The sequence below is a fragment of the Vipera berus genome, assembly GCF_964194415.1.
Source record: "Vipera berus genome assembly, chromosome: 2".
In the NCBI taxonomy this organism is placed as follows: domain Eukaryota; kingdom Metazoa; phylum Chordata; class Lepidosauria; order Squamata; family Viperidae; genus Vipera; species Vipera berus.
Genome location: NC_138203.1, coordinates 90201295 through 90221579, shown reverse-complemented (window position 1 = coordinate 90221579; position 20285 = coordinate 90201295). Strand labels below are relative to the sequence as shown.

At 40.2% G+C, this 20285-nt stretch overlaps 1 protein-coding gene and 1 long non-coding RNA gene across 3 annotated transcripts in view; both read left to right on the top strand.

The window, feature by feature from the left end:
* LOC308662277 overlaps positions 1-20285 on the top strand; it is a 907910-nt gene that overhangs the window by 480475 nt on the left and 407150 nt on the right. The gene's annotated exons all lie outside the window — the stretch shown is intronic.
* Positions 9409-20285, top strand: part of LOC308662275 (paralemmin-1-like) — a gene marked incomplete at both ends in the record, with an annotated part of 139791 nt that continues 128914 nt past the window's right edge. For both annotated transcript variants that reach the window (XM_081317880.1, XM_081317879.1), the window contains one exon: positions 9409-9453. In XM_081317880.1, the coding sequence (XP_081174006.1) occupies positions 9409-9453 (45 nt within the window). The remainder of the gene's footprint in view (positions 9454-20285) is intronic.

Sequence of the window (20285 nt, the reverse complement as noted above, 5' to 3'; positions counted from 1 at the left end):
GTGGTGACAGAATGAGTTTGGGCCAGGTTTCCTAAGATTGTGAGAAGCAGAGAGCAACACCTTGGGAAGCAGCATAATCTCACAATGGCAAGAATCACACAACACATGCAGACAGAATGACTGTATTTTTCCGTCTATAAGACACACCCTTGTATAAGAAGCTCTCACAGGCAAGTTTCTCAGCGCCAAAAACCTGAGCCAGCAAATCTGCAGGTTTGGCCAGTCAACAATCTTGCCCCCTCCCCTCTCCCATTAGTGGCAAGGCCACAGGGGCTTGACACCTGCACCAGGCAGCATGGCAACGCACACAGGCATGCCCTGAGCTGCAGTTACCATTTATTTTTCCGTCTATAAGACGCACCTGATTTTTGAACAGGGTGTTTGCAGGAAAAAATAGCGTCTTATACACAGAAAAATACAGTAACAAACTGCATTATTGAAATTTATAAATTCAGCTAGACTTGGAAAAACTATGGGAGATCTTCAGGAATTTCAGGGGTGTAGGCTAGATTGGGGAAGCTGTAAAATATCCTGCAAAAAAAAAGGCCTTGCTGCCAGAAAACAACCTGGTTTGTCTCACGGTTTCATGGAATTCAGGAAAACCTGTCTTCATCCAAAGGTATAGTTTTGTTCCTAGAGGCCCTAAATCATATTTGTACCCACGAGACCCATTTTGAAAACAGAGAAAAGATCCCCCACCCCTGCACTAAATTAACTTTACTAAACTCACAGCAAATGTTGCCTAAATCCTCCACTCAATGGCTGTTTTCACTGAAACTGGCTGGATAAATGTCATTAACTTCTAATTTTTGAGATCAGGTTAATTAGTCATTTGTATGTTGAATATCTGTACCATTTTAAGGAAAGAAAATGAAAATAGCATTCAGAAACAGAGTGTTCCTGAAAGCACATAAAATGAGAATAATATAAGTGATTTTTTTTCCTAATTCCTTTTTTATCTTTTTTACCTAATTCCTTTTTTACCACTTTTTACCATTTTTATCTCCCACAAATGAAACTGAATCTGTGACTTCTTAAAACAAGTGAATAGGATGATAAGCTATAGCCGGATCCTGCCTTTTTGAGAACTTCCTTGAAAGTAATAATAGAATAGTGGAAACCATACTCAAGAGCGAGATTTCAGCTCATGCTTTCAGTGAATGAGTTATCCATCCCAGCTCAGCTCAACAGGCAAATAAACAGGAATGAAACCCTGTTCTATTTCTGACAAGGTAGCCCACAGAGTTTGAAATTTAAAGATACAATATCTCTGCTGTTTCTACGAGGGGTTGCCATAAAACATGCTGTAATCTTAACAGGGGTATGCTATATGCATTCCCCAAAGGATTTCTGACACCGAGGAACACTTGAGAGTGCTTAAGTCTGCTCTGGCGTTACCATATAAGGCTTTTTAGTTTCAAGCATGGAAGAATGGCAACTACTCCAAGTATCAGCCATCAGGGAATAGATGACAACAGTGACTAGTTTGCCTTCTGAGGGCCAGATGCGTTATATCTGCCTGCAACAATTACACTTTGAACTTCTATCTAAGAATGTGTTTGTATGATATCCTGGATTTCCTTTTCATAGTACGATCACATAATATTCCGTCTACAGATAGGTTCTTGGGCCCTTGTTGTTACTGTTGTTGCCTACATTTGTGGAGACTTGGGAGTAATCCTGGCCTCTATGCACATAATTTGAACACACGGGCCATCCCGCATACACACACAATAAGACATGAAACCTGGGTTTATAAATCACACAAGTGAAGACAGAATCACCATACTATATTATTCCAATGTGTAAATTCAGCAATATACTAAAATAAAAACATGTATTTATGAGTTGATACCCAGGGGGAAATTAAGTGGAAACTAAACTTCAGCCTGTGTTGCCCAGAAGTTCTCATTCTAGGAGTTGCCCCATGCATCTGGAGAGAATGTATAGAGAAATTTGGGGAGAAGATTGTGTCACTCCAGGACTCTGTAATAGATGCAAAGATTATATATCTTATTATTGTATGCATTATTTCCATTTCTCAAGTAATAGCTGATAATGATGGTATCTGGGTGTGAGTGTAGGCATAACACTATGTTGTCAGTCTCCAAAGCATATTGAATAAAATGTTGGTTCTACAAACCATGACTATGTTACACTTTTTATAAATGAGACCTCATAGTGTGGTTCCACATTAATGTAATATCTCATTAGATATCCAAACTCAATTCCTTAAAGCAGGGTTCCCCAACCCCCGGTCCGTAGACTGGTACCAGGCCGCAGCATGCCAGCAACTGGTCCGCACAAACAAACAAAGCCCCATCCATAGAATGCAGCAGCACACAAAACCACACACTCTCCGGTCTGCAGAAAAACCTCTCTCCACGGAACCGGTCCCTGGTGCCCAAAAGGTTGGGGGCCTCTGCCTTAAAGCTTCCAGCCAGAGTAACAGGGAGACGTCCTATGCCAGCACCTTGGACACTTATAAAAGCCCTGATTCTATGAAGAGCTAACTCTGATCCTATAACTTCCAGTTATGATGGTCCCCCTCAAAAGGTACTTATGAACTGGTTTTGAATTTCTGAGCTCCCCCTCTGCAGTCATGTGATCGTAATTTATAAAGTTTTTGCTGAAAACTGGAATTTACTTCTGGCTTTTGTCAAAACTGCCTCATAACAATGAGTTCATTATGCAACTTACTGTGGATTTGCTTAACAACCACGGTGATTGCCTTAATGACCGCTGCCAAAAAGGTAATAAAATCAAGTCATTCAGGTGATGACCTGCTTTACGACTGTTACAACTTATGATCATAATGGGCAGGCTCTATTATGTAAGTTGAATCTATTGTACTGGGAACCGTTTAGTTTCTCAGCATTCAGTCAGACGCATTGGACTTCTTAATTTTTGTTTTGTTGTAATGTTTTCTTTTAAAATATTTTGTTGATTAATTCTTTTCTAATATTAGCTTAAAACTATTCCATTCACTCTTTTTCTCTGCCTTTTATAATGTAGCTCACCTAAATGTATACTAAAAACAGTTTAAAACTATTTAGACATAATTCTGAAGAGTTTTAAAATTATTTTAAAATTACTAAAACCAGCACATATTGAGCCTCTCAGGTTCCACCTTAATCTCATTTTTTTGCCAGATACATGAAAGATAAGATGTTAATATTTCCTATATCAGTATTTGATCTTTGTGAATTCCAGTAGATCTGTATCCGTAAGAGACTATAGGATCAGAGTGTTTGGATTTTGTGTATTTCTGAATTTCACAATTTGGTTCATTGCATCAAAATGCATTAATCTGTATTTTTCACAATAAAAATATTTAGTGTGGTTATATTTAGACCAACTGTATTAATAAGTACATTTCTAAGGAAGTTACATTGAAAAATACACACAGTATGTACATCCACATTTTTGTAGATAAGAGACATTCATGAAGTAATAAACAAGGCTATTAATAACAAATACATGCAAACACATGGGTTGGAAATAGATTATATGATCCAGGCTTAATGTATACATATGTTGGGGCTGAGGACTAAGAGAGCCATTTTTAGATCATGCCATCTTTTAGAAATATAGCCAAGGCATTTGCTTCCAAACGGAGCATTCGTCCAAATATTAACTCATCTGCATTGACAGTCTAGGAAGACCGCCTTGAAATAATATAAAGAAAGCAATGCTAGTGTGTTTAAAAGTACTTTTCATGTGGTCAACCTTTGCATTTTCTTTCAGTAGGTTTTCTTCTTTCCAAGCTAGATACAATAAGGATGGGAAACATATGTCCTTCTAGATGTTGCTAATTATCTTTCCCAGCGGTTTCTGATCTCATGAATCAGGCTGAAGGTTGCTAAACAGTGGGACACTATTTTCTAACTCTTCTCTCTTCCATTGTTACAGTTTTCTCCTACTGTCACTCAGGACTCTTTTTGGAGTTGGAACATAGCTTCAAGGGAAGTAGAGTCAAAGATAGGATTAAACTTTTTTTTTATTCTAGTAAAACTGTTTAAATTGCTTTTGTATTAATTTGGTACCAAGCCAAGACTTTCATTCAGACAACCCTGCTGTCTTATGTTTCTAGTTAAACAATCTTTTAACAGTGACATAGGACTGGATCATCATTAAGGAACCTGGAGGCACATACAGTATTTTTCTTTCCCCAATCCTCACTCACTATCCTTCCAAGTCAGGTTGCCTGTTAGTTGATGAAGGGTATATAAAATTGTAGCTACTAAAACATTTCTAATTTTATCCCTGGTCTAAACAGGCTCTCTGGTATGAAAATAGAACGTTTTCTGTATCATTGTTTCAAGTGTCAGTTGTATAATGGATCTTCCAGTGTAGTTTGTTTAGTTTAGTTAAAAGGTAAAATTCCCTAAGCTGTAAAGAAGTCCTATCTTATTTATTTATTTATTTATTTTATTACATTTATATACCGCCCTTTCCCGAAGGACTCAAGGCGGTTTACAGGGTGATTAAAAAACCAAAATACAAAAGTTAAAACAAATTTTAAAAGAAATTATATGTGTCCCTGTCTAAATAAAACCCCAGTTAAAATAAGATTAATCCTCAGCCTGGGCCAGAGAGCTCGAAGAGCCAGGTCTTCAGGCCCCGGCGGAATAAACGGAGGTCGGGGGCAGTCCTCAGCTCCACTGGCAGCTGGTTCCAGAGGGCAGGCGCCCCCACTGAGAAGGCCCTATCCCTGGGTGTTACCCGCCGGCAATCTCTTACCGGTGGCACCCTGAGAAGACCCTCCCTGTGGGAGCGCACTGGACGAAAGGAACTTGATGCCGGCAGCAGGTGTTCCCTCAGATATCCCGGACCCAAGCCATTTAGGGCTTTATAGGTCATCACCAGCACCTTGAATCTCACCCGGAGGGCAACCGGAAGCCAATGCAGCTCGCTGAGTAGAGGTGTTACATGGGAGTATTGGGAAACCCCCATCACAACTCGCGTGGCCGCATTCTGCACCAGCTGAAGCCTCTGAGTGGTCTTCAAGGGCAGCCCCATGTAGAGAGCGTTGCAGTAGTCTAAACGGGAGGTCACGAGCGCATGAGTGACTGTGCGTAGGGCATCTCGGTCCAGATAGGGTCGCAACTTATGCTTATTAGTAAAATGTTGTTTTCTCAGCTGGATGCTGAAGATCTCAAGTAGATCCCATTTTAAGCTGTCTCAAATTGTTATTCAGCGGGTGGCTCACTATTTCCTATAGCATGTAATATTTATATCTATTATGAAGGGAGTATAAATGTTGATACGAGATACATTATTTGAAGCTGATCCTACTCCAGTCAGTCATATATAAGCCTGATCGCCAAGGATATGGAGCAACAGCCATGGATTTATATCATTCATGTCAAAAGATGTGTGCAGAAAGTGTATTATTGTTCAACTCTGCAGCATGTCCCAAAGGTGCTTTTTCAAGTGGCAACTAGACTTTCTTGTTTTTCTTTGAAGACGTTTAGCTTCTCATCCAAGAAGCTTCTTCTTCTCTGACTGACTGCCCCAAAACAACCGCTTCATAAATGCATGGCACAACATAGGAGAACAAACCCATCAGGACAAGATTCAGCAGTCCATCTGCATTGACAAAAGCCACTCTTTTGAAGACAGCAAAAGTCCACATTTTGGACAGAGAGGAACAATGGTTTGAAAGAGGGGTCAAAGAGGCCATCTGTGTCAATATTGAACAGCCTTCTCTCAACAGAAGGAGCGGGGGTGGGGGAGATATGGCATCATCTATCTCCAGTCTACCACACAGTCCTTTCAGCAGTTCCAAAAAGGCTCCACATGCATTTGCACCACTCAGGTGACCTTGAAGACACAGATAAACCTCCAAGTTGCCTCAACGACTCTCTAAAAGAATGCAAGTGACCAGCTGTCTGCAAGGAATATAAATCCTTCCATTCCCTACCATCCAGTCAGAGCGGAAGAAGCTTATTGGATGAGAAGCAAAATGTCTTCAAAGAAGAAAGTCCAGTTGGCTCTTGGAAAAGCACTTTTGGGACAACCATGACCTGAATGACTGAGAATCTCCATAGACAAGTCTGCAGCATGTTCTAGAAATGAGAGCAAGTTTTTATCAGAACAATCCATTTCAATCAGAAACATCTGCAGATCTTTCAAGCTGGAATGGGGCATCTGCCTTGGCTTGTGAGGTAGTTTCAATTTATCCTGACTACATGTCAGCAGGCTGGTATGGGAATGTATGGATCCAATTTAGCTTGCCCCATATTGGAACGTACCTCTTCCAGCTGAGAAATAATTCAAAGGAAATATAGCAAAAGGTGTTTGCAAAACACCTTTATCTAGTTGAATGACATGTACCTAATATTAAAATTAAATTTTATCATAAACAATTTAACATGAAGTTTAATGTCTATCTGGTTGTTTGGTGTTATTCAAATATGCAAATTAGGGTCCTGGGAAGCAGTGGGCAGTTCAGTTTATAGTGATTAGGAGTCAGTCTTAGAAAATAAAACAATCAGATGTTCCCATCAATTGCTGCTTTAAATATGCAGATATTTGCTTTAAAAGATACTAAGCTAATTTTCCAAAACGGATGTCTATCTGAAACTTCTGGTTTTGATTTTTTATACATCAACTGGTTATAAGAGTCAGTTTAGCCTAGCAGTTAAGACACTTGGCTACAAGTGTTTGACTTCTGCCTTTGGCCTGAAGCCAGCTGAGTAACTTGGGGTCAATCCCTCTCCCTCTCAATCCCAAGAAGAAGATGACAACCCACTTCTGAAATTTTGCGGAAGTCAAGGCAGTCTGCAGGAGACAACACTGACTTGAAGCCATTAAAAAATCATTATACTGTTCCTGCATAAACACGTGTATAGGTGATATTTACTAAATTCACCCTTTTTTCTAGATTTAAGCTAGCCCACATAATACACTAGGTCAGTGATGGCGAAGCTTTTAGAGACCAAACTGCAACCCAAAATGCACTTATGTATCGTCAGGTGCTGGGTGGGCGTGGCCCATTGGGTGGGCATGGCTGCGGTAGTAACAGCAGACTGGGTGGGAATTAAAAAGTTCAATCAATTCCAACTTTGCGAGATCTTTTTTTTTCCCCGTGAGAAGTTGATTGATTGAACTTTTTTTTTCTGAATACGGCGGTGGAGGCCTAAAGTGAAAAGGTTTTATAAAACCCAGCTGAAGACCTAGGACTGGGGTGACAGCACGCGTGCCCACAGAGAGGGCTCTGCATGCCACCTGTGGCACACGTACCATAGGTTCGCCACCACAGCACTAGGTCAAGCATAAAGCCAGTTGTGGGATTCAAATATGTGAACAACCGGTTCTCTGTGTGGAAGCTGTTTCCGGAAGTCCATTCTGGGCCTGGGCAAAAAAAAATATAATAAAAAAAAATTGGCTACCAGTTCTGCCGAAGTGCGAACTGGCTTAATCCCACCACTTCATAAAGCTAACCAAGCTTGTCATGTAAGTTGAAATGCAGCCAGTGGGTCTTCACTGGTCCTGTTTTAGCCCATTGTGCAAAACTAGCCACGGAATAGCTATCCAACCAAACTGACTTCCAATGGCAGTTTGCCTGAATTGGTACCACTAATGCGTGATCTCACTCTGATTAGCTGAATTTTAGAAATTCATCCGGGTTGCCCTGCCAGTATATTTTCTTATTAGAAGCCTTTACTGAGATCCAGTTCAGCAAGTCACGAAGTTCAATACGTGTCCGGTGCATCAAACGAATTTCTCCGCACTCCGACACCGCATCTTTTCCTCACTCTGCCCGCCCCCCACGCCGCTTATCTTTTACAATGTCTTGCCTGATGAAGAGATCTGGAGGCGTTGAAAGCCTACCAATTCTTCCATTATTACCGTATTTTTCTCTGAGAGTTGCGTTAAGAGGAGGAAACGTTGGGAAGAAACGGCGGGGCTGGGAAGACTCCTTCACAGTTCTCCTCTATGCCTTTTCCTTTTGTAAGAGTATCTTCCCCAAGGAGCATTTTTTTTAAACAAAGTGAAATATTACAGGGGAAGTAATGGCCTCCTTGTAATCCTTTCCCTACAGGTAAGAAGTCGTGCGGAACAAATCGCTGGATGCACTAAACCAGGAGGGGAAGCTAAGAGCCTTCCCTTGCTCAAGTATACAGGTAGTCCTTGATTTACAACAGTTCATTTAGTGAGCGTTCACAGTTACAGTGGCACTGAAAAAAGGACCTTATGACCATTTTTCACACTTATGAGCGTTTTAGCATCCTCCTGGTCACATGATTTAGGATCCCTGACAACTGACTCATGTTTATGACGGTTGCAGTGTCCTGGGGTCACCTTTTGCAACTTTTTGACAATGGGGGAAGCCAGATTCAATCTTTCAGAGTTGTGACCTTTGCACCATCAAAATTCAGATGCTTGGCAACCGGTTTATATTTGTGACCTTTGCTGTATCCCGACTTCACAGGATCCCCTTTTGCGAATTTCTGGCAAGCAAAGCCAACGGGGGGGGGGGGGGGGGGGGGGGAAACGAGATTCACTTAACAACAACCGGGTTACTATCTTATCCACTGCAGGGATTCCCTTAGCAACCGAGGCACGCAAGGTCGTAAAATGGGGGCCAAACTCACTTAACAAATGTCTCACTTAACAACAGGAATTTTGGGCTCGGTGGTGGTTGTAAGTCGAGGACTGCCTGTAGTTTCCCCGCAGGTTCGCGCCCTTTACCATAAACAACAAAGCAAAGGGCAGAGAGGCGCAGAGGAGCGTGCCGGGCCCGGGCTCCCGACGCCTGGTGAAAGGAAACAGCCGGGGAAGCTCCGTGGCAGCGCTTCATTCTCCTTTTTTCCCCTCAGGGAGGCCCGGCCGTGAGGCGGGGAAATCCCGTCTCCTCCGCTCTCCGCGGTCGGGCTGCGCCGTCGCCGCGCCTTTTCGGGCCGGTTCTGCTTACTACAGACGCCGCCGATGGCCAGCCTCCTTTGGTGTGTGAGCCAGCGCTGCCAGAGGAGGAGCGAAGGCGGTGAAACGTCAAGGCGGAGAGGCGAGAAAGGAGGTGGGGAAAAAGAAATTAATAAAAGATTGCAGCCCTGCGCGCCGTCCCCTGGACCGCGCGGCGTTGGGATGGCAATGCTGTAGTGTGACAGCAGCAGCAGCGGCGGCGGCGGCGGCGCCCAGACGCAGCGATGAAATGTAGCTAACAGCAGCCCTGCAGCTGGGAAAGCAGACAAGGCACCAGGCCGGTCTGAAATATGCGCTGACTTCCCGAGCCCTGGCGGCTTTTTGCGACCAGAATCCACCCGCCTTGACTTTTTTTTTCTCTCCCCCCCCCCCCCCCCCCACCACCACCACTCCGCGGCATTCAATAACTCGAAAAGGCAATTCCTTCGGTGCCTGCCGGGTCTCTGCGGTTTTTGCTGCATCCTCCGCGCGCCCAGGATGGCGGAGGCTGAATTGCACAAGGAAAGGCTGCAAGCTATTGCAGTAAGTCTTTACTTCGGTTTGTTTTTCTCGGTTCTTATGTCTGAATCCAGAGCCTTAAAGGTTGCTCCGCATTCCCTCACAAGAGCTGGGCAGATGGCTTTTTCTCACCTCGCCCCCTTTCCCCCCCCCCCCCTCTTTTTAAAATGCGCCCTGGTGAAGTTGTGCTGAGTTTGCCCTTTCATTTTTTTTTGCATTGGCTTCATTGCTTTGTAAAGAGCAAATGGTCTCTGCCTTTGGCCGTGCATTGATGGAGTTGTAGTGGGTTTGCATGTCATTGAGGTGAATAGAGATAGATAGATAGATAGATAGATAGATAGATAGATAGATAGATAGATAGATAGATAGATAGATAGATAGATAATAACAGGTGTGAGCTGTTTATGTACAAAATATTAGTTCACAAAATCTAGATTGGCAGTTGCAACAGAAGCATGAAGAATGCATTCTCCTTTAAGGGCAGATGCACTCACAATTTGCAGTGGGTTTCTACATACAGTAACAGTTGGCTGTTGCTTTTTGAATGGAGACAAAGTTAAGTACGCTGCACATAGTGTTGGTGATCAGTTTGCAATGCCAGTGCTAAAAATTCAGCAGCTTTGGTAAGGCTTCAGTAATTGATTTGCAGGGCTATTCTCTCAGAGGTGAGTTCCATTAATTCTCTCAGGTAAGCATGTACTGTTTGCTGCCTTGACTGACTTCCTTTGACTAACTTCAGCAGCACCTGAAGTCCTTATCTGGGTTTTGGAAATTAAACAGGGTTGGACCAGGATAGTACTTTGATGTGGAACTATTGGGAAATACCAAGGTTGTGGATTGGGCTGGAAAGTCAAAAATAACCCTGGAAGTAGGCAGTGATAAACTACTACTTGCATATCGTTACCAAGTGGTCTTGTGTTGAACTTGACTCAAGGGAGACTTTCCCTTGCCTGTTTATTTTAGTAGTTTCCATCTAAAAAACAGGCAAAATGAATATCTACATATATAGGAGTTCCAAGGACAAACCCAGAACCCCTACATCAACTTACACAACTGTTAAACACACACACACACACACACACAGAGAGAGAGAGAGAGAGAGAGAGAGAGAGAGAGAGAGAGAAGAATACCATAAATAGGAATTAAGTAGATCAGCTACCAATGTAATCTTCATTATGATCACCAAGTACTTGGAGGATGATAATATTGAGAGAGAACATACTGTGTTTTTGATTTTAAAAAGGGTTATAAGTCCGTTCACCATGATAAAAGTTTTATCTGAACACTTTTCATCATATAAACTCCATTATAAACCACACCCTTTATTCAAACATCTTTGGCATAAAAACCGGCAGTTGAATAATGCCAGTTTTGTTTCATATTTATGTGAGACAAATATTTGATTTTCTATCAAATATGTAATTAATGGGAGAGGGAGGGAAGGAGAAGGAATAAAAACACCAAAAAAGAATTTTTGGACTAGTCTTTGTTCTTCTGCATGCATTTTTAATTTGCCCTGAGAAACTTCAGATAAATATAAATGAATGATAATATACAGGAAGTTTTATTTGACATTTAAAATCTCTGATCATGGTTAGATTTCAATCGGCTCCTGCAGAATTGATAGTGAATGTATGAGGCACGTGATACTACTCTCTGATTTGAATCTAGAATTCTTTTATATTCTGATTTCTCTACCCCCACCATGTTTGATCACTTTGTCTAAGAATGTTTTTGGAAAAAGTTTTAGTTTCGGCTGTTAGGTTAATTGCAATAGGCCTCAGAGATGGTTGTATGTTTCTGCTCTTCTACTCTGACCTTGTTCTTAAGGTAGCTCATGCTGTCCATCAATAATAGTAGTATGGATGCTTTGATCTCCACTTTGCAAGGCTGATGTGCTTGGGCTGGGTTTTATACAAGTTGATGTCTGTACATTAACAAGGTTTCCCCCCCCCCCACATAGTTTGCCATTATCTCCTTCCTAGGGCTGAGAGGGAGGGACTGGCCCAAGGTCATCCATCTGTGCCTAAGGCGGAACTAGAACTCACAGATTCCCAGTTTTCTAACCTGATCTCTTCACCACCACACCAAACTGACTCTTTACAACCAACTGGGTTTTGCTTTTTCATCCACTCATTACATTTCTTTACTGTCTTGTTCCAGTCTTGGCACTCCATAATTTATTTTTTTATTTTTATTTTAATTCCATTTATATCCCGCCCTTCTCCGAATGCTCTTCGTTTTCTGCTAAGAGGGTTTTATCCACTTCCCATTGGTTTTGCTGTCTAAATGCAGCCATCTATGATTTCTTTTGTTGTTTCTGGTATAATTTCTCTGACTTTTTTTACTCTTAACTGGTTTTTTACTATTGAATAAGTAAATAAATGAATAAAGCACAATTCATGCTAATGTATCTTTTTACCAATTCTAGAACGAGTGGGTTGACTCAGAAATACAGATAGTCCTCAATTTACAACCATTCATTTAACGACCGTTCAAAGTTACAATGGCACCGAGAAAAGGGACATTCGGGCCTTGCACTTAGAACCGATCACGGCAACCCCCAACAGTCATGTGATCAAAATTTGGGCTCTTGGCCAGCCAGCATGTATTTACAATGATCGCAGTGCACCCGGGGTCATGTGATCACCGCTTGCAGCCTTTCCAGCTGGCTTCCAACGAGGAAAGTCGATGGAGGAAGCCGGATTTGCTTAACAACTCCATGATTCACTTAACAACTTCCTTGCTTAACAACAAAAGTTCTGGAGTCATTTATGGTCGTAAGTGGAGAACTACCTGTAGATAAAAGAGAGACCTTTTTCCCCACAATATCTTAGTTTAGAATTTAAACTTTAATGATTAAAACAGAATGGATGCTGAATAGAAACGAGCGTGAGGTTCAGCTGTCACCAAATGTTTATTAGTTTGACTGTGCAGTCAATATTCTTAGAATATGCAGCTCCAAGACTAGGTTGTTTTATTAAAATCACCTGCCCTGTTGCAGTGGTCATGTGGTCATTTGAGATAGATGTTGCCCATACGACTTGCCCTTTGTGCTTCAGTAAGGACATAAATGCCTATAGAATTGTGAGCTGTTCTGTTGTGTAGATTTATAACAATCTGATCAGTGAAGAACATTGTGACAGAATCAAGGCAAGCAAAACATTTGTAATTACTTAAAATTAAACTTCTAAATCTTAAAATTCTGAAATCTATTGTCTTCCTATTATATTTCTGGAGTAGACAAGAACTTTTAAAATTTCATATCTTTAAATTATTTAAAGTTAAATTCCTAAATCTTAAAATTCTAAAATCTCTTCTCTTCCTATTATAAAGAACTTTTAAAATTTCATATGCATTATGCCTGAGAAATACAAAACTAAAATAGTATTCTTAAGCCTTCTCCCTTCCATCAAATAAAATACATAAAGTGCTGTATCATCCTATCTTTAGAGATAAATTTCACTTAAGAGAGCCAATTTGGTATAGTAGTTAAGACAACCAGCCGACCGTGAATTCTAGTCCAACTTTTAAGTGGGAAGCCAGCTGAGTGACTTTGGGCTAACCCCTCTCTCTCAGTCCTGGGAAGGAAGCAGTGGTAAGACACTTCTGAAATCTTGCCAGGAAAACTGCAGGGACTTGTCCAGGAAGTTGGCAAGAGTCAACATTGACTCAAAGTGCCCCCCCCAACAAAAAAATCAACTTAATTTTCATTGAGTGCTGCAGCCAAACTGTTGGTTGGGACTAATAACTGACAGCATGCTATGTCCTTGCTGACTCTACTCAAAGGGTTGCCTATTACCTGCAAAGCCATATGTGATTCGGACTGGATATTTGGAAAGTTGGGTCATAGTTACTTAGACTTAGGCTGTAGTTGCTTGACTTAAGCCAGTCCATCTGATGTCACTTTCCTTCCTTAAGGAAAACAGGGATACAATTACAGATAGTCCTGGATTTACGACCACAATTGCCATCAGAATTTCCCTTGTTGAACAAGGTGAGTCGCGCCTCATTTTACAAGCTTTCTTGCCAAGGTTGTTAATTGAATCATTGGAGTTGTTAGGAGTATCATGTAGTTAAGTGAATCAGATTTCCCCTATTGACTTTGATTTTCGGAAGTTGGCTGAGAAGGTTGCAAATGGCAATCACATGCGATCTCAGGATCGTGTCGTAAATGTGTACCAGTTGCCAAGCTCTCAAATTTTGATCATGTGACCATGGGGATGGTGCAGTGGTGATAAGTGCAAGTACTGATCATAAGTCACTGTTTTCAGTGCTCTTGCAAGCATTTGCCCATAGTGTATGATTAAAGAAACTGAAAAGTATTGCATCCTAATTTTTGTTTTAATCAAGTTAAGCTGGTTTGTTAAATAGAAACTGTTCTCTCCATCCATATTCCCGATCATTTGTACAAACATTTATACTGTGCTTTTCATTTGTAAAGGCTCCCAGATAAGCTTATTGATAATAATAATAATAAGTTGGAAGGGACCTTGAAGGTCATCTAGTCCAACCCCCTGCTCAGGCAGGAAACCCTATACCATTTCAGGCAAATGGCTGTCCAGTCTCTTCTTAAAAACCTCCAGTGTTGGAGCATTCACCACCTCTGGAGGCAGGTTGTTCCACTGGTTAATTGTTCTAACTGTCAGGAAGTTTCTCCTTAGTTCTAGGTTGCTTCTCTCCTTGACTAGTTTCCATCCGTTGCTTCTTGTCCTGCTTTCAGGTGCTTTGGAGAATAGCTTGACTCCCTCTTCTTTGTGGCAGCCCCTGAGAAATTGGAACACTGCTATCATGTCACCCCTCACCCTTCTCTTCATTAAACTACACATACCCAATTCCAGCAACCGTTCCCGATATGTTTTAGCCTCCAGTCCCGCAATCATCTTTGTTGCTCTTCTCTGTACCCTTTCTAGAGTCTCGACATCTTTTTTACATCGTGGTGACCAAAACTGGATGCAGTATTCCAGGTGTGGCCTTACCAAAGCATTGTAAAGTGGTATTAGTACTTCACTTGATCTTGATTCTGTCCCTCTGTTAATGCAGCCTAGCACTGTGTTGGCTTTTTTGGCAGCTGCAGCACACTGCTGGCTCATATTGAAGTGATTGTCTACTAGGACTCCGAGGTCCCTCTCACAGTTACTACTATTGATCAAGGTACCACCTATACTATACCTGTGCATTTGATTTTTCCTGCCTAAATGTAGAACCTTACTTTTTTCACCATTGAATTTCATTTTGTTAGATAGCGCCCAGTGTTCGAGTCTGTCCAGATCCTCCTGTATTTTAAGCCTATCTTCTGGAGTATTGGCTATTCCTGCCAGCTTGGTGTCGTCTGCAAATTTGATGAGTTCCCCATCTATCCCCTCATCCAAATCGTTAATGAAGATATTGAAGAGCACTGGGCCCAGAACAGAGCCCTGGGGCACCCCACTACACACTTCCTTCCATGTAGATGCAGTTCCACTGAGGACCACACGCTGAGTACGGCCTGTCAGCCAGCTACAAATCCATCTGGTGGTGATGCTGTCTAACCCACATTTTTCTATCTTATCAAGTAGTAGGTTGTGATCTACTTTATCAAATGCCTTACTGAAGTCCAAGTAAATTATATCTACAGCATTCCTCTGGTCCACTAGTTTTGTCACTTGGTCAAAGAATGTAATAAGATTTGTCTGGCATGATCTGTTTTTGACAAACCCATGTTGACTTTTAGTGATCAAGGTGTTCTCTGATTTGTTGTTTGATTATCTTTTCCAGAATCTTCCCAGGTATTGAGGTCAGGCTGATAGGTCTGTAGTTTCCAGGATCTATTTTTTTCCCCTTTTTTGAAGATGGGAACTACATCAGCTCTCTTCCAGTCCTCTGGTAGTTCCCCAGTGCTCCAGGATCTTTGAAAAATATAGTTCAGTGGTTCTGAGATCACGTCTGCCAGTTCCTTGAGAACTTTGGGGTGTAATCCATCTGGTCCTGGTGATTTGAACTCGTCTAGGCTGGACAGGTGTTCACTTACCATTTTTTTGCCTATCTTAACTTGCGTTTCTATTCTGTTTTTTATGGCACTGGTTTTGGTAGGTTGGACTGTTTTTTTCCCTTTGTGTAAAGACAGATGCAAAAAACGAGTTAAATAGTTCTGCTTTCTCCCTATTGCTTGTCACCTTCTTGCCACTTTCCCCCACTAATGGACGAATCATTTCCTTAACTTTGTTCTTGTTTTTTATATGTTGAAAGAAGCTTTTTTTGTTATTTTTGACTTTGGTTGCAAGCCTTAGTTCATTTTGAGCCTTAGCTTTCCTCACTAAATAAAAGATAGTATCCTTTTCTTTATATTATAATCTAAACAGATGATATAAAAGGAAAAAAAATAGTGTGTTGGAAAAATAAAAACTCAAGTGCCAGTGCTAGATGTTCTTTTAAGTTGTTCACACATAAAGTTGCAGTATGAGACAGTTTGGTGTAGTGGTTAAGGTGCTGACCTAGAAACCTAGGAGACTATGAATTCTTATTCTGCTTTATACACGAAAACTGACCAGGTGATTTTGGGCCGGTTACTTTCTCTCAGCCCAAACAACCTTACAGAGATATAGGTGGCAAGAGTATTAGATATGTTTGCCACCTTGAATTGACCAAATATGTTTAAGATGGCAGAATAAAATGATGATGATGATGATGACATGGTAGTGGCTATAGTAGAATACGGTAGTTTTTGATCATCTTATCAATATTAACTGGAGTGATAAAGCGAAAGAGAAAAACCCAACATTGCCCATTTCTTTCATGGTTAATTCTATGCACATCTTTCTGGATTCTTCCTGATTTCATGAACACAGATTTTAGTTATACAAGCATATCTTGTTTTATTGCACTTTGCTTTATTGTGCTTCACAGACGTGGCATTTTGTTTGTTGGTTGGCCTTACAACCAAGTCCATTGGCACCATTTTTCCAACAGCACTTGCTCACTTCATGTCTCCATTTCTCATTTTGATAATTGTTGCAATATTTCAAACTTTTTCAATACTATTAATCAGATGATTAATGGTATGTACATTGCTGTATACATACCTTTTATATGCACTGGGAAACCAAGACAAAAATCATGTGACGTGCTTTATTGCAGTACAGGCAGTCCTCGACTTCAGACTGTATTTTGGTTGTAGGTCATGAAGATTGTAAAGTTGGTTATCACATGACCACACCCAATTTTATAACCTTTCTTGCAGTGGTCATTAAGGGAATGCAGTGGTGGTAAAGGGAATGCTGTGGTCATTAAGTAAACCTCTTGTTTCTTATGGGGCATTTTTTTTGCTGGAAAAAAGAAGTAAATGCCCATTTCTGGGGGGGGGGGGAAACAGTGTGAATTGCAGTCACTTGAATGCGGAACACTCCAAACGGCCATAAATGTGTGCTAATTGCCCAAAAAGTGATCACAGGGGAGCAGACATTGAACTTTGAATCTGTCATAAGCTCCTTTTTGGGGGCGGGGGTGTCTGTCATAACTTCAAATGATCAAGGACTATCTATATACGCTTTATTGTGGTGGAGTGGAACTGAGGTCACAATGTCTCTGAAATACACTTGTATTGCATCACTTACCTATTATGATTCTTTCTCTGGCACTTCCAAAATGGTGCCTGTGATCATTTTGGCCTGGTTACAGGGTGGCCAGGACATTTCAAAAATGAAAAAGGCACCTTTTTAACTGGTTTGCAGATGATGTTTCTAGATCTTTGGAAATCTAGAAGTGTGTGATCCATTACTTCGAACAATTTCCTGCTTCTCATGTTTAATTTCTAACCCCCATGTCACAGACAAGTTTATTTTTGCCTTGTGACAATTTAGAATTTCCTTGTCTAAAATAAATAAAAGGCCTTTTGTGTTTGAGCTTTGAAGGAGCAGCTAATGTAGTCTGTCAAAGCTTTCCTTTGAGGTTGGCTAAGAAGGGAATGTGAATATCCTTTGCCTTTTTTGGCAAGTGTCTTTGCATGCTTTTAAATATATTTGTTTAATAGAGTTGATCAGATTATTTAATACTAATGTGGCTACAGATGGGACACTGTTACTGTTATGAGAGGCCTCATATCAATTCCTTGCCTGAGAAGCTCTCAATTTATGGTTGGCTCCCTGCCTCAGAGAGAGACTATCGTCTCTCTTAGGATTTTCAATTATACTGAGACAAAGTTGTTTTTTTTAAAAAAAATATGCATATTAATAGGAGGGAAAGTCACTTTTGCCAGTTCTAAATTCTGGTCTTTATGGTGAACGGTTAAATTTTATTTGGGAAGGAAAGTCCAAAGTAGGGATAATCAGTTTCATGGAACAGTAGTAGACAAAGCATTTTGCTTAGCACTTTTTCCAATATTCTATTTCTATGTGCCAGTTAGAATAAAAATCGTTTTGATTAGAACACATATGTGATGTGCCACTTCTTATTCAAACTTTATCTTTGTACAAATAATATTTTTCCTTGAAAGCCTAATTCAAATGACCAACGCAACGTTCTGTAATCAAAATCAAGCTAGAAACCAGATTTAAAAACTGATAAAAGCATATATTATAACCTCACGGATGAATATCAACTTAGTTTACTTTTTGTTCTTTGAGTGAGCTACTTCTGAAATCAAACCACAGGGTACTTAAATAGAGTGGCTGGTTGTGTTGAATTGTAGCCTGACCTCTTCTGTGATTAAAACTGTTGAAGAATTTATGTCAGGGGGTAGACCTAGTAAATTATACATTTTTTTTGTATATCTATACCTTTACTCAGGATCACTCCAGCTACATATTACAAGGATTATTTATATTACCTGGATGAAATACTACGTTTCCAAGACAAGGGCATCTATAGGATTATTATTATTTTTTTACTTTGTAAATTGCATGATATTCTGGTTTAGGAAAGAAACAATTTAGGCTTTGCAACTAAAATGTGGTTTGATCACATTTTAGTTGCATCCCAATTTGGCCATCCCACTTCTTATATATTGGAGTTTTTATCCTTTGCTTCCAGTTTATAGGAACTAGACTTTCTGGAGCATCCAATTCATTATGCTTTAGTTTCCATGATCAGAAAATAAAGAAGAAAATTCAAACCAAAGTCACTGCCAGTTGGGGAAAACATGTCAGTCATTACTTTGTTCCTGACACCTGTATAAAATCACCATATTCTAATCTCCCTCATTTACCATAGACCAATATTCCTCAACCTTGGCAACGTGAAGTTATGTAGAGTTCAACTCCCAGAATTGCCTAACTAGCATGGCTAGGGAGAGAATTCTGGGAGTTGAAGTCCACATATTTTTGTCCGCAAATGCCAAGGTTGAGAAACATGAATAGATCAAAGGAGAACAGACTCCATGGAGATTTGTAAGCAGATTCTCCTGGTTCAAGACTAGTAGTTTACAGTTTAGGGAAATAAGTACTACTGTACATTTGCTTTTTAAATTTGTTGGAGTTTGTTAGTGCCACAAGTAAACCAAGTAGAAAAGGCCAGGAGACAAAATAAATTTTAATGTGTAACCTAAATTAAATATTAAATATGATTATGTATCAAACATCTAATAACGTTCCAATGTTTTTACAATTTTAAAATTACAATGTGGGGGCAGCTTTTGGAGATGGCCCGGGGACATCCTTAAGATTTGCAGTGCTACCCTAGAACTTAGATTGGACCGTCTTGTCTATTCAAGCTATCACCCTGGCTCTCTGCCATTTATTTTTGAGCAGTGTTGAGAAATACGATCACCAAATGTTCTTGGCTTTTAATTTTCATTAGAATGAGCCAACGAGTAAGCAAGAATAGTTGGATTTTGTAGTCTAGTGACAGATGGAGAACTCTACCACAGCATTTTTTGCGTGATTCACCCAATCATCACGAAAAGAAATTCTTTTATTGACATTTTTGAGTTATTCCACTTCTCCTAATTAATATTCATTAATGTTCAAACAACTGAAATGTCTTGGAGAAATAGTTTTGTGAGAGATGACACAGTTAAAGACTAGAACAATACTAACACAGAGTTCACAAACTGTTCAAAGATGTTAGAAGCATTATCTGTGAATAATTTAAGAATAAAAGTAAGTTCAGTTTTGTTTTTGTCTTTTGATGTTTATACTGTATCATAGTAGCCTGCTGCTAAAAGAAGAAAATCAGCTATTCTTGCTGGGTAAGCTTTGTTTGTATCCTGGACAATAAGAGGCATTCACTGAGAAATATTTTAAGTTTTTGTGGCTATTGCAGATTTAGTAAAAGCTTTCTATTTTTATTACAGTTATTTTAATAACTGTGTATGTTATGTATGTATATTCATTCAGTAAGATCACTGGATTCCTTATCTACTAGTAATCTGAAAAGAAAGACAGATTGGATGGATTTTAATTTATTTGGTATATAATGAGCTTGGTTATAGTATGCTTGTTACTCTGCTACAGATTTGGCAAAGAAATAGTCTGGGGTATGTGAGAATTCTTGTAAATGGCCGCTCCTTTATAAATAAAAGTTAAATTGGCCCATAAGCAAGCATGTTCATGCTTCTAATCTAAAACCAAGATTATTATATTTTCTTAATCAATCGCCATTTCATATACATGCAATAGATAAAAACAGAAATGGCAGTTTAAGCTTGGGCTGCATTCAGACATCTAAACTGTGGTTTAATGTTATATGCCCATATCTTGGCTAGTGTCAAGGGGTCATGAGAAAGCTATTAGAAATTCTACTTCTGAGTTCATCCTTATTTGAAATCTAAATCTTTAATATTGTTAATCATGGATGTAGTTAGAGCAGTGGTGGGCAATTATGGCTCCTTTATGATCTGTGGACTTCAACCCTCAGAATTCCTGAGCCAGCCATATGGACAA